The sequence below is a fragment of the Copadichromis virginalis genome, linkage group LG22 (assembly GCF_057382275.1).
Source record: "Copadichromis virginalis isolate Kocher_CV1m ecotype Utaka linkage group LG22, C_Virginalis_male_GT1.1, whole genome shotgun sequence".
In the NCBI taxonomy this organism is placed as follows: Eukaryota; Metazoa; Chordata; class Actinopteri; order Cichliformes; family Cichlidae; genus Copadichromis; species Copadichromis virginalis.
In genome coordinates this window covers 20974411-20988776 of record NC_140638.1, presented here as the reverse complement: position 1 = coordinate 20988776, position 14366 = coordinate 20974411, and the positions used below count along the sequence as shown (strand labels likewise).

At 41.5% G+C, this 14366-nt stretch overlaps 1 protein-coding gene across 1 annotated transcript; it reads right to left on the bottom strand.

The window, feature by feature from the left end:
* Nucleotides 1-984: 984 nt before the first annotated feature.
* Nucleotides 985-9923, bottom strand: casd1 (CAS1 domain sialic acid O acetyltransferase 1). Its single transcript, XM_085445339.1, has 18 exons — nt 9492-9923; nt 8311-8407; nt 7943-8063; nt 7160-7204; nt 6982-7044; nt 6855-6899; nt 6633-6756; nt 6034-6248; nt 5514-5933; nt 5319-5408; nt 5105-5224; nt 4230-4386; nt 4015-4094; nt 3690-3791; nt 3358-3498; nt 2960-3037; nt 1733-1825; nt 985-1610 (listed from the first exon to the last, which is right to left on the bottom strand). The coding sequence occupies exons 1-18, from the start codon at nt 9733-9735 to the stop codon at nt 1341-1343; spliced, it is 2505 nt and encodes an 834-aa protein (XP_085301465.1). The 5' UTR covers nt 9736-9923; the 3' UTR covers nt 985-1340.
* Between the last annotated feature and the right edge of the window lie 4443 nt (nt 9924-14366).

Genomic DNA, 14366 nt, shown 5'->3' with positions numbered 1-14366 from the left:
ACCACAGCCCCTTTCTGCACAGGTCAAAGGTTTTCCTTTAATTTGTCACCCAGCAGTTTGCTTAGAACAGCATGTGAAACTTGGTACACTTTCTGCCAGAGGTATGAGGCATGTTTCAATGGACATTAAAAAAAACAATAACAGACCAAAATTACTGCGGAAGCAACGCTGTATAAAATAAATCTGTCACTACTGTACAAATATACACAGACTAGGAAGTAAGCTACAGATGAGACAAGACGGCTAAAAGGATCAACCTCACCATCAGGTAATTGTCTATGAGGGTCTGGGATGGATACAAAATTGTCTATAGAACACTTCCGTCACAAACAGCAGTCGCAGAGTATAAAATAAAACAAAGCCAGCCCCCACCTGCCCCACCCTCCCTCCAAAAAACCGTATAAAATATAAACTTAATTTAAATCATTAAATACTGTACATGTCACATAGAATTTCAGCGCTACAGCAGGTGACCACAGCCTTTCAGCAAAATTACGCACAAAAAAAATAAAAAATAAAACACAGCAAAAACACGTCAAAGGATATTCCAACATATTAACCATTGCACTCCAAGTTTTCTGACTCTAGTCACTCTTTGATCATCCGAGCCAGTCGTTGGTCCATATATCTCATATTTAGATATCTGACGCAGTTTGAAGTCACCAGGAATACTGTACAACAAATGTTGACGATAAAAATGCAGCACAATTTAACGCATTTGTTGTAAAAGAGTAGATATCTGAATATGCAGGTTATGGATCCACCTGAGTGAAATCCCTCCTTCAGCTGCTACTGCACAACATGGACGGAGTGTGTGCCAAGTGATCCCTCCCAAAGCGATTTACAGGAAGTTCTGCATGTAACAAAAACGTATTATCAGCGTTTGGCTAAACAGACGCGACGCTGCCAAATGCAGCAGGCATGAGTCTTAAAATGAGGACGTCGTGCTTTGCTTTTTTTAGATTCTGCATTTCCAAAATCCTGAAACCAGATATTGTAAACATTTCATTGGTTTTTTTTGTGTGTTTTTTTTTTGTTTTGTTTTTTAAACTCCTTTCCCACAATTTTGACTTTGCTGTTAAAGGAGTGACTCCTTCTCTGTTGGGAATTTGTCTTTTCTTCAGTGTGTGACTTTCACAGCAGTCAGAAAAGTACGGACTCTGCTCAAATGTGGCCAGCGGACAGACTTTGTTCTCCCAAGGGTCACCGCTGCCAACATCGTCTCACCAGTAGCTAAAACACAAGGCTGCCTCCTGACTTCCATCTGTACCTCACTTCAATCTCAGCAGGGTCTTAGTGGGTCTCCCGCCCCTCCCCCAGATCCCCTCAGGAGATGTCCATCAGGCGCCAGGTGTGGGCTGGCCAGCCCTGGACACCAGCAGTATAACGAGACTGAGAATCCCCATGGCCCCCAGTCTCTTCAGCAGAGCCATGCTGTCTTTGGGGATGACCACCTGGGCCAGGTCGTTGGTGATGAGGGAAATCTCATGAGCCACACAAACAAAGATGAAGGTGCTAACCAAAATGTTGAGGGAGGGGTTTCCTGGGATGAGGACCAAAATCCCCTTGGTGTCAGCTGCAAGCCATATGTGGTACTGGCAAATGAAAAGCTGTGGGACACAAAAAGCATGGTTTTAAAAAACACCTCTCATAAGACTCTAGTCTTTTGTGATTGGAGATTTATTTAAGGGTTATATTGCTAACTGTGACTCTAAAGCAAGGAGAACCTTACCTCTAAGGAGATCTTTCCAAACCATGCAAAGAATGAGCTATATATAGAACGGGCATAGCCAGGAATGTTCCTGATGAGAATGAAGGCCAAAATCTGCCCACAAAACAGATCACAGACATTTTTAGGAATCCAAGTGTGACGTTACAACAGGTAAATCATGCTTATCACTAAAAAAGTAGCAGGTCAAGCTTGTTGAAGAACTGTAAACACTAAAGTGGTGTAAACAGACGAATGGTTAAATATAGTAATGGTGGCAATATATGTAGAAAACATATCTTTTCCAGTGTGAATTGACTGTAGATAACATGGTGAGCTATTAGGCTTGGTCTCACAATCATATCAGACTGTCATGAAATCATGTTAAGTAGTAAATTTAACTTCATGACTCAGATGACATGGGCCAAAACTACGAAGAAAGCTCATCATATCCAGGTTATCTGGATTCACTTTGCCTTACACTGGGAGGCATGATAAGCAGTCAGACACAAAGCTAGATCGTCAGTTAATCCAGGATTGAATCTTTAAAAAGACACCTTTAGCTTTTATTCTCTCAGCTGCAACATCAGTGATGTTTGAGAGCAAGTAAAGAATAAAAGTAAAAGAATGAATTTAAAATTAGACAACAGAAAAAAATAATAATAAAGTTGCCTCTAATAATTTATATTTCTTACTGATCAGAGAAAGGCAAAGACATTAGACACTATTAGAAAACTAGACCTTTCTACTGATGGCGCACAGGAATGGTGATGCTATTTTCCAGAGAACTGATTGGTCAGCAGACAGCGATTTCACACCTGATGATCTCTAATCTTGTTTGTGGTACAGGTTTCCGAGGCAATATACCTTGAAGTTACATGCATGAAACATCACAGTGCAGGCCTCTGATGTCAGGGTTGTTTCCAAACATGTGAATTAGCCAATCAACACAGAACAGTGGGCGAAAGCGCAGATGTCCCAAACAGTTCAGACATTAAACAGTCTTTAACCTTCCAGCTTTTTAGCACAAACTCTGTATATTGTTCATCTGAGCTAATGTGAGAATGAGGCATTTAAAGCCTCAGCGTCATCAGTCCTGCCTCCAGGTGCCACCTCTTAACCCAAAATCAAATGCAGGATTTCCAGCAGTAACAACTAATCGGACTCAGAGAAACTTTCAGACTTGATCGCACCAACACTTCATGTGTGAAAAGCCAAAGAAACAAAGATAAGGACAGATAAAAACTGTACCTGGACCACAGAGATATAGGGATGCATCTCGTTGCACTCGGTTTTGGTTTTGCAGCTGCTTGCCCATATTGAGTAAGTCTAGAATGACGTGGAGAAGATTTTAAGTGCCACATTTTTCCAAACAGCCAGTAAGTTAAGCTGATACTGTAATCTCCAGTTAGTACAACAAGAACTTTCCAAGGCTTTGTCACATAAGTAAACATGGCTCCTTTTTAAGCATTCCCTTTTGCACATTGTGTTTATTACTTAAATATACAAAAAAGTCTAAATTTAAAAAAATAAATATTTAGCATTAGATTAGAAGAATTATGTAACAGATGATAACTGATCTAAATTAAGAACTAATGCTCAGCACGGGTATTTTGGTAAGACCCAAAATATGTGAAATGCAGACTTACTATGAAGGAGACAACAGAGAGGAAGAGGAGAAAGTTGGAAATCTTGGCAGAGAAGAGAGTCTCTCCTTTTCCCTCTGACAGTACCTGACGCTTCTGCAGCACCAGATAGATGAAGGCAAATAACATGCCATGTATCACCGCCTGCAGAGGAGTGCCAACACATTAAAAGATTACAGCAAAGGCCAGAAAATTTGTTATCACTTCGGTAACAAATATTATATTAAAAAAATAAAAATAAAAAATAAAAAAAAAGGGGGGGGGGGGTGTTCTGTCATGTGAAACACGAGTGGACAAAAGCCTGGCTGCACCTTGAGGAAACACATTTGACTTACAAATCGGTCCAGCTTCCATCTGAACCACCACTCGTGGATGCTGCCATTCAGCTCGAAGAGCTTAGAGATGGGCCACACAGAGAAGACGCGCTCAAAAACGCCCTGGAGTCATAATGCAAAACCCAGAAATTACATAAAACAAGTAGCATTTTAAAAATGGAGTAAACATCCGATTTAAAAAATAAAATAAATCATAGCACAGCTTAGTGGTCAATATGGTGCTGCGTGAACAACTTAGGACATGTGACCATTTACATCTCTTAAACTTAAATATGCAATTAAAAGAAAGTAGAGTTACACTTAAGAACGCTTTCAGCTGACCCACCTGTGAAAAGGCAAAAAAGCAGATGAACATCAGGAGGCCCAGTAACTTTGCCAAGACTCCAAAATGCCAGACGCCACTACCTGTCCAACAAGGAAGACATATGAAACGCAACCCTGCTGCTTGCACTTATGACATGAATTAATCAACTGTGTTTATTCACACAGTGCAGGACATGACTGAGCGGAGTATATAAAGGTCAGTAATTTGACACCTACTGTTAGCCGTCTTCTGAAGGATCTGAGGCCACATAGCCATTGTGGTGTAGATGACAACAAACCAGAATGTGACCAAGGGAACAAAGTAATAGAACTGGTACGGTCGGTCCATTACCACACACAGCACCAACACCAGGAAGTTCAGACGGAAAAGCACCTGTGAATGAATATGACACAAACACCTAAGCAGATACCCAAAAATCACACTATTTATCTGAACCCAAATTATTCTGTAATAACAATCATAATGTTATTGTCACAGCTGCCATTTTTAAAAATCACTCAGTCACCGAATCCCTAGTTTTGACCACTGGATTTTGTTCACAGAGCGGAAACGCCAACACTTCAACTTAACTTTTATTTTGGTGACGAGATCTAAAGTCACAGGGAGCCAGTGTGGAGTGGAGGACAAGGACTGTTTTTGTGTAGGTGAGTGTTCAATGCGTGGCGTGTCAGGCAGATTATGAGTGATGAATGTTATCCTGCAGGATACCACAGTCTGAATCTAGAGGAAAAGGTCATGGTGCGTGTTGTTGTCCTTATGCACCGCCTTTGGTCTTGAACATTGAGGTTTCTTTCACTGCCGTTTGGTCTTTGGGTGACCAAAGTACCAATAATGATCCTCTACTTGAAAGTTTGAGAGCTGATGTAAGTTTGTGCAAGTCTGAGACATCAAAGTTGTCACATGCATGTAATCACAGCGGAGGTGATCCCCCCCCAAAAAAATAGCAGCGCACTGGAAAATCGTCCAATTGTTTTTCTTTTTATGGACAGAACTTCTCTATTACACCTCATGTGCATGATTGTCTGCTATGACTGAGAAACAAATGTCAATAAGAATATAAAGTTAAAGTATAACTGAAAGCACCCCTAACCTGGCACACTCTGTAAAGTCCAAAGTCTCCTTTGAGCCAAAAAAACGAAAAGTGTCCATAGCCAGTTTGAAATAGGTACGCTGCCACCAACACCCGCACATGCATGTACACTGGGATGAACTGAAAGACAGAAAAATAACCATCAGGCTCTTCAGACATCAACATACACAGCAGGAGACTCAAACTGATTTTTGTAGACATAATTGGGACTCACAGCGCTCGCTCCAGATATGTGATAGATGAGGATGACGAGCTGCATCCAGCCTTTCCACTCGTCTGTTTGTTCTCGGTTGAGTAATTTTGCCTGCGTGGAAGCAAAGAAAAAAATAAAATAGTGAGATTATTTAGAGACCGTTATACTGTGCTGTTTGACGCAAAAACAAAACTTTACTGAGAAGCACCGTCTCACCTCCTTGCTGTTGTCACTGTAAAACACTCCCAGTACAAATATGTAGATGAGAGGGATGAAGAACGTGGAGTGCGTGTAAAACTTCTGCTCTTTCATGAACACATCTGCCCTGTCACAAAGGTAAAAATAGCCCATGATGACGCCCATCCTGCAGAGAGCCTGAAAAGGTGCTTTTGGGCCGGGGGGAACAGCTGCAGTGGCTGGCTTCTTCTCCTCTAGGCTCTCCACATCAGGGGGCACGTGTCGGCGGTGGCGATTGTTGCCAAGGATGTGGAAGACCATGATGACCACGGCTGAGCCAAGGAAGAAAAGAGCCGACAGTTTCTGGAGCAAGTTAGGGTCTCGTAACGTCTGACAGCATGAACCGTCGATGGGCCTCAGTATTTTGTTGCACACAGAGTTCATGAGGATCATGGCTCCCTGCCAGGATGGTTAAAAGGAGAGGTGAAGGGGAAGTGGGTACTAATCAAGGATACCGATAAAATAACCGCACTAAAGCTGGACTCATTAATTAACTTACCACACTCCTGGTGCTCTCAGGCAGGTGCAAACCATCATCTGACTTGATGATGGTTTCCAGCGCAGCCTGACGGGAAGCAGCCACCAGTCTGACCCGAGATCTGCCATTACGCTTGCTGCTGTTGAGCACATCCGCTGCTGCTTCATTGTACAGCTCCAGCTGCTGGTTGGTGATCATTTTCCTGTTCTCACTTAACACCTCTTCATTTACTGGATCTGCAGAAGGAGTTTAATCAAGAGGGTCCATGCATGGAAACATGAAGTGAACAACCATAGTGCAACGTGGGAAATGACTATTGAGTGTGAAATGCTAAGTAGGAGGTTCAGAGATGTCAGTGTGGCACCTTATTTATTTTGCCTGTTTGTTGTTTGCAGTAAATTCTAACAATCAAAAAGTTAAAAATGGAAAATGTTTAACAAACAGATGTGAAGTACAGCTGCAAATTTATTAGGCGTGTGTGCGGATTGGAAACTATTAATTCCTCTGTATGTTAACACCAAATGAGTCTTAATATTTTCCAGTCATGCCTCATACTTTAGAAGCCTGTCTATGATCATAAAAAGATCTTGTATTGTGTGAGTGGCTGAAGCTGAGCACACCTTGCAGCACCCAGTAGACCTCCCCATGCTCAGCCAGCTTCTCCAGCTGCCCCATGATTGCAGTCAAGTTGACTTTGTACTGCTGGAGGACCTCACTGCTGCCACCGTGCAACTTGATGGACCACTGTGTAAATGGATAAACAGTCAGGACTGACATAACTATCGGCAGCCACCACGTCACACTTGTCTCATATAAAACATGCAGGCATTTACGCAGGTTACCGTGGCAGCTCCGAGGACGAGAACATCTGGCTTTGCTGAACCTTCCTGCAAAGCAAAAGAGACGCCGCACTTAAGTTTACGAGCGGCACTTGATTCGCAATTTCCCCCACTTGTTACCGTTACTCACACGTGTCCATGATATCAAGCGTTCCTTCATTGAATTATTTGCCTCGGGGTACCACAGAAAGTCCTAAACACAAAGATGAAGTTTGAAAAGAAATCTTGTGGCAGAGTGTTTAGAAGAAAAAAAACATAAACCGAGAACATGTTAAAACCAGGAATATATATATAAATAAATAGCTCACCACTTTAATAGAGTAGCTCTTGTCTTCAAAGGAAATGTCCTCATGCTTCAGATGTTAGGAAGTGGACAGACAGAGAGGAAGTGTGACATACAGTCAGTGATGCTTTGTCTCAGCTTGAGACCAAAACAGTTAGTACTGTATAGTTATAGGGTTATCCCATAGCTTCATTTATCTTGTTGAGTTTCTGTGCAAGCCGCTCGACTTTAACCTTTTTAAACATCGCATTTCCACAATGCCATCTATATCAAGCTTTAAAGTACTTCCATCTTTTCATAAAAACGACTATTTATTTGACAAGTCAGCAGGGTGATTTTTTCTAACATAAAATCGATAGTCTGAAGTTAAATTATCAGACTTGAGAGAAGTACGGAGGAGCAAAGTAACTATTGCTTTTAAAAGCCACAATTAAGCCACATAAATATGAATGACTAGTCAAACTGCATTTTTTTGAAGTCCTGATGGTCTGGTTATTTATTAGAGCTGACGGAAGACACACAGCCTTCAAAGCAGCCACGATAGGTACGCATGAATCTTAGTCTGCTCTTCTAATTAGATTTAGGTTGCAGCCTTGATCAGTCAGAATTTAGAGCCATCTGTGATGGAAGAGAGACTTCCATTTTGAGGTTGAAATATTTTTAGTCAGTTTATAAACTTCCCTGGAAGCAATGGGCAGAGTGAGTTAAAGCATATCTTTGTGCCTCATATCTGTAGATCTGTTTGGCTTGTACCATCACTATTGTGAGAAAAACCCTGGGCTTGAACAGTGCAGTTTCTCATTATTACCTTAATCCCCTCTTCTTTTCGTTCAGGGTTGATAATTTTGATGAAGGAGTAAAACAGCTGCCTGATTCGCGAATCGCCAACAAAGGCTACCCGCTTTTCAGAGAGGCAGGTTTTGGCTTCACTGTAAAACATAAAAGGTTGGTGAGGGCCAAGCACAGATAAAAAACAAACAAACAAACATTTATTTACTGAAGTGAATAATGTTTTTGTCCTTTATTTGTCAATGAGTGATCTTTTATCCCAAAGTCCTTAGTTGAAATTACCCACAAACCCTTAGTGACTGACAAAAACTCACAACATCACTGCCACACATTTAAATCTTTATCCCAAACATACAGTGTAATAACTTCAGAGGTGGTGTGACTCACATGCTTTTGTATTTGTGCATCATGCAGCCATAAGGCTGCCATACATCCTCCCCCAAGTAACGTCCTCTGGACAGCAGCCATTCACACGAGTCCCCTCCTGGAGGCAAGACACAGAGAACTTTCTGGTGAGGCGAAACAAACAAGATCTCGCTTTCACTCACAGTTTCGCTCCGACTATGACAGAAACCTGCTGCCTCAATAGTGCCCTGGCTTTCCATTCTGTGCTGTCAAAAGGACCATACAATACACGGCTCTGGCAGGGGCCACAGTGCAAAATGAAGCCATCAGCGATCTAGCTCGAGCATAAATCTCTCCAGCTATTCATTTGTTCGCAAAATGAATGGAGCCATCTGCAGCTGAATCAATCCACAGAAACAGGCGAACATGAAAGGTGGGCAGACCAGCATGCAACATCATTCTCAGCCAAAGCAGCTGCTCACAGCACACTCTGCTCCCTAACCTTTTCGTGGGTGACGTCCACACTGAGCAGCCTAGGTACGACGTACATGTAAATAAGCCTGCTTTATTTATTCATAGTCCAACTCTATGCTCTGAGGACGTGTCACTGTTTGTCAACCAATTTATGAGCAAACCCTTTACTGATACATCCAGTGCACTATGCATATGCAAGTTACAGCCCTGGAACAAAGAAACGTGCAGCTACAATGTTATCACAAAGCAGCAAATCTAGAGTTTTTGAAGTTGTGAGCAGGGCGACAGGCACATTTGTGGCCAGTCTTACCGACAGTGCATTTATTCAGGAAGCTAGCTAAACACCATGTCGGGCGTATTTACATGACATTGGTCTCCAGGTGCAGATCAAATACACTTCCACGAACCTTTCCAGGGCTTTTCCAGCAGCAATAAAGCGTTTCTTGCAGCAGGAACGTCAGCAACATGTAAACACAGCTATTGGCAGTGTTAGCAGCTAACCAGCTGGATAACGTCGGGTCAAATTCACGCTTCCTTTGGAGACTTAGTGCGTGAAACCACCTATTTGCGGCACGCACGTTTTCAGGCGATAACTTTAACATCTAGAAAGCATCCCGTGACAAAAGCACGGAGCCCAGTAGCTAAGAAAAGCGCTGGCATGCAAGCAGCTACCTAGCTACCAGTAGCAATGTCAAGTGTTTCCAGTGGCCGCATCCACATTAAGTTGATCAAATAAAAGCAGCACTCACCTTCGTAATACCGCGAAGCAGCGTGAAACACGAGGAGTAAAAGAACAGCAACCAGCGATATCAGTTTCGCGTTTTTTATGGTAAAATGTTGATTTATTTCGCGTTTGCCCAGGCTATAGGCCAGGACCGCCATCTTTGCTCCTCCATGACAACAGGCAGCTGTGCAGTCTCGCGGCGGCGGCGCTCCGCTCAGCTCACCATATGCCAGCTCCACTCCCCGGCACACCGCCTCCTTCTCCTCCATCACTGCTGCTTAATGAGTCAGGTGCGGTTCAAGGAGACCTTCCAGCGGGTCTAAATTTGTCAACAAAATTATTATAAATAATATTATGGTGAGGCAAATCGTTTCTTTCGGGTGTCTGTAAAAAAGAAGAAAAAAAAGTTTTATGCTGGAATGATCACAAGCAAAAGCAGGAATTTGGAGATGGTAACTTTTAGGAAAGCAAAGGCGCACTGTCATCAGGTCGATTGAAAACAGTGGTTTATTAGTTTGCACTGTTGGAAGAAGGCGTGGCTTTGCATAAAAAAAATTAATAATTAACCTGTAGTTTAGGGTGGAGGGGCGGGATGTTAGGTGTCATGCGTTAGATGTAAGTAAACCGGCTTAACTGCATGTATCCATGATTGTGCAAGTGTGTCAAACCTGTTACATTTATTTATACACACTTTTACACACAGTTGACTGTGTGGAAGAGTAAAAGACGAAGTAGTAGTAATGGGTTCAAACAAAAACCAGACATCAAGTTTAGGGGTTTTTTTGTTTTGTTTTTTAAATTAGAGAGTATCAAAGTGGCTCTGTAGTGCAGATTTTGCTGTAGATCGATACCAAGTAACTACAGGGCCAGTATTGCTAGTACTAATACTCCTACAGGTACTTTTTAACCTATCAAGTAAATTCTAAACACATATTAATGATCACTAAATAACTGATTTGCACAGCATACCCAATATGCACAATATATGTTTTTATTTCCAAAAAATAGTGACGTTACTACAATTCAGTGAGCTACATACTGAACTTAGAGGTTAGAAACAAAGAAGAAGGTCTCTCTACTTAATAGAAAGGTTTCAAAGAATCTGAGAACATGGTATATATTTCTAAATCTTACATCTGAGTCTCCTGAGCTTCTTCGGGTTTCTGGGGAAACTGAAGATCAGGTGTAAATCTATTCAGAGTATGTAGCCAGTTCAGGCAGAAAACCAGTCAATTTCAAAGGTGCGACATAATGGTGTGCCACTGTAGGCACACATGCTTATGAATATTGTTGAATTACCTTTACCTTACATTGATGAAAGCAGGAATTTAATCATATCTGATAAAAAATTACACAAGTTTAATTTACAGTATACATGCAGCTTCAGGTTCACTTTGAATTTGTTCCACTGCACATTTCCTATCTCTGAATCTCATGGACAGAACAACAAAGGAGACAAAACTGGCCCAACAACAGTTTTCTTTTCTTTCCACCCATCCATTCTCTTCCGCTTATCCTTATCAGAGTTGTGGGCCGTCCCAGACAGGTCGCCAATTTGATGCACAGCCATAGCTGGACTGGCCATCGGGCATACCGGGCATTTGCCCGGTGGGACGATGGGTTTTTTGTTTTTTTTCCGTAACGGTATAAACACTGAAAGGTGGTGGATTGGCCAGATGCTGGGAGATGTGTAAAAATAACTCAATTGTTTGGTGGTGGCTATCGCGGAGCTTCCACAGATTCAGTAACATTAGCAAGTGGTGGAGGCCAGCAGATGCAACACGCTGGCAGGTGGATGACAGAAAGGCAGAAGGAGCAGAAGGAGCAGAGACCTGAGACGGTAAACTGAACTTCAGGTAAGAATGACCTGCAGTCTATCTGGGTCAGATATAAACCAAGTTTAGGTGGAGTTTATTTTCGTTATGCTGACTTTTAACAGTCAGTTACAATAACTTGTACTGTGTACTAACTAGCATGACAGAGTTTATATACAGCTGGGCGGGTGCTTTGATGTTACTGATGTTAAACTTGTTTTATCTTATTTTATTTATAAGGTTAGTTATTAGAGTTTCCAACCGTCCCGTAAAAAACGGAATCGTCTCGTATTCAGAGAAAATATTACGGGTTTCGTATCGAGGTGAAAAGGAACACAGTTTGTCCTGTACTTCAGCTACAATGAAAAAGACACAAAGCTGGAGTTATTCTGTCTTTGCTGCACAGCTGCCTCTTCTTCATTCATTCTCCCCCCTCCCTCTCCTGTTTCTACTTCAATCATGAAACTGATCAATGATCAGCTGATCGGCTTTTCTCTCTTGTTTGTTTATCGCCCACTTTGCGTCAGAAACATAAAACCAGCGGAGGTCGCGTTAAACAATAGCAGCACATTTAAGCTTGATCAGCTGTTGTTAGAATTTATTTAATATTAATTTCTAGTATCAGCTGATGTTTGCTGGAGCCACAGCTGTAAAAGCTGCTGGTCATGATGTCTGGATATCTGGTGAGAGGGAAACATGAAGATGAAACCAGGAGATGTCCTTACTGGATCATCAGAGCTGAACAGGTGATGGAGAAACAGGTTTACCTTTTAGGTGACATGATTGAGTTGAAGGGAAGTTAGGAACTGTTTCTGAGACACAAATAACACCAGGATCCTTTTTTTATGTAGCTGACAGCTGGTAACTGTGCAGGGGCGGGTCTAGCAAAGTTTTGCCAGGGGCCAGGTAGGGCATTAACAGGGAAAGGGGGGCACAAAGAAATACTTTTCTTTCTTATTCTCATTTAAAATGTCTCGCTTTTAACAAATAATTATCTGAATCTTACGTTTTCATCTGATGTAAAATGTATAGAAATCCATTATTGTACATAGTAATTTTTTTTAGGGTCCCATCATAATTTCTTCAGAAGTAGCTAAGTACTGTATATGATGCCAGTATTTTCCCACATTTTCTAGATACTGTACCAGTACTGTGTGTAAAATGTCATCAAAAAGTCAATTAGTTTTATTCTTTCTCACCTGTCTTTCTATCTCCTTTCACTTTTTAAAGGTTGCCATGTTAGAAAAAATATTTTGCCCTGCCATGCTGTTTATTGATGTGGCAAATGAATGGTTTATGAAAATATATCTAAATCTGTCATCAGTAATCAGTAATGATCATGTCTCACCTCTAGTCTTCTCTGTCTTAATTTCAGGTTTTCACCATGTGTAGATAGTTCAGGAGGTTAACTCGACCAAGCAGTCTACTTTCGGGTACTGTTTAGAATACCACAATAGGAGGATGGTGTAGGTTTAAGTTTAAGATACATATATACCAACAAGACAGTGTACATCACTGTGACAACAGCGTTTGTTTTCATTCAAAGGATTTATGGTTTTTCCTATAATACCTGGTGGGCCGGTCTCTAGTCAAAATGCCCGGGCTGATTTTTTGTCCCAGTCCAGCCCTGTGCACAGCTAAGTTTTTGGGGTTTTTTGTTTCTTTTTTCTTTGTTTGCTTTTTGTTGTTGTCTTTTTGCTCCAACGATTATCTACACAGCTCTCTGTGCAGCTCTGTTAAATGCCTGCCACAGCATTTCAGTCAGGTTGAAGTCTGGACTTTTGACCGGGCAGTTGCAACACAACATTTTTTTAAAATTCTTTTTCAGCCATTCTGCTGTAGATTTGCTCCTGTGCTTTGGGGGTCACTGGCTTTTTGTATGTCCCACGTTTGGCCAGGCTTCAGATGTCAGACAGATGGCTTCATATTTGACTCTAGAATACTTTGGCATACAGAGGAATTCACAATGACTTTAAGAGGGCGGTGTTTTTCCTCAGTTGACACCAGCATGCAGTAAACAAGCTCGGCTCCTGTAATACTCACATGCAATCTATTGCTGTTGCTCTACTTGTCTTCGCCTCCTCTGTCCTGACGCCTGTTGCTGACGCCTTCAACCCCCTGAGGGACCGACTAAAAGAAAGACTCTTTTAATAAAACATCCTTTAGTCTTACATTGTGCTCTGCATTTATGTCCAGGGGTCCACAACAAGCTTAATGCTGTGTCTGCAAAACAAGCCCAGATCATCACCCCTCCACCACCATGCTTAACAGCTGGTATGACTGGGCTGTTGGATTATGCATTATAACCATGATCTTGTATGTCCAAAGGAAATGGCTCCGGATGTCTGGTTTTGCAAACTTAATCCATTCTGTTGGTACCCTTCAAAGAAACCATGCTTGAATATCTCTGAGCATTGTGCAGCCTGCCCTTGGGGTGAATTTGCTGGGACTTCTGCTCCTGGGAAGATTTCAGCATTGTATTGTCACAGCTAATCGGTCCAGACCTGCAAACCGCCTAAAGTTGTGCCTTTATAGAGGAGCTCACACTTGCTGATGATCATGTAATCAAGTGGTTTTGATTAGCAACACTTGACTGCTGCTACACTCTTAACTCCTTTGGAAGTAGGAAGGGTGTACTTAGTGTTTCACCACACTGAATAGATTCGTGTGAAAACTTTCTTCTTCTTCTTTCTGTAATTTCAGCTTACTTTATATTTTAATAAACATCTCAGTGGTTTGATTGTCTCGGGATTTAATCATCTATCTGTAATATAACATTTACTACATAAACTGGTATATAAATAAAGTGGGACATTAAATAAAGTAGAAGAAACATTACAGAATCCTGAACTGACATAGAAGTGTTAAGCATGTTAAGAAGACCTGGAAAGTAAATGAACTTTTATTTTCTTAAAATGATGATTACACAACTTTACGTTGTGTAATCATCATTTGTTTGGACGTCAGCATGACATCTAAAGGACCCACAGCCTGATTTCTGTACTGTTAATAATCAATTGTATGCATAAATGATTGGATAATGTATAAATCATACTCTTCTGTCTAATTTCCCATGCACCCATCAG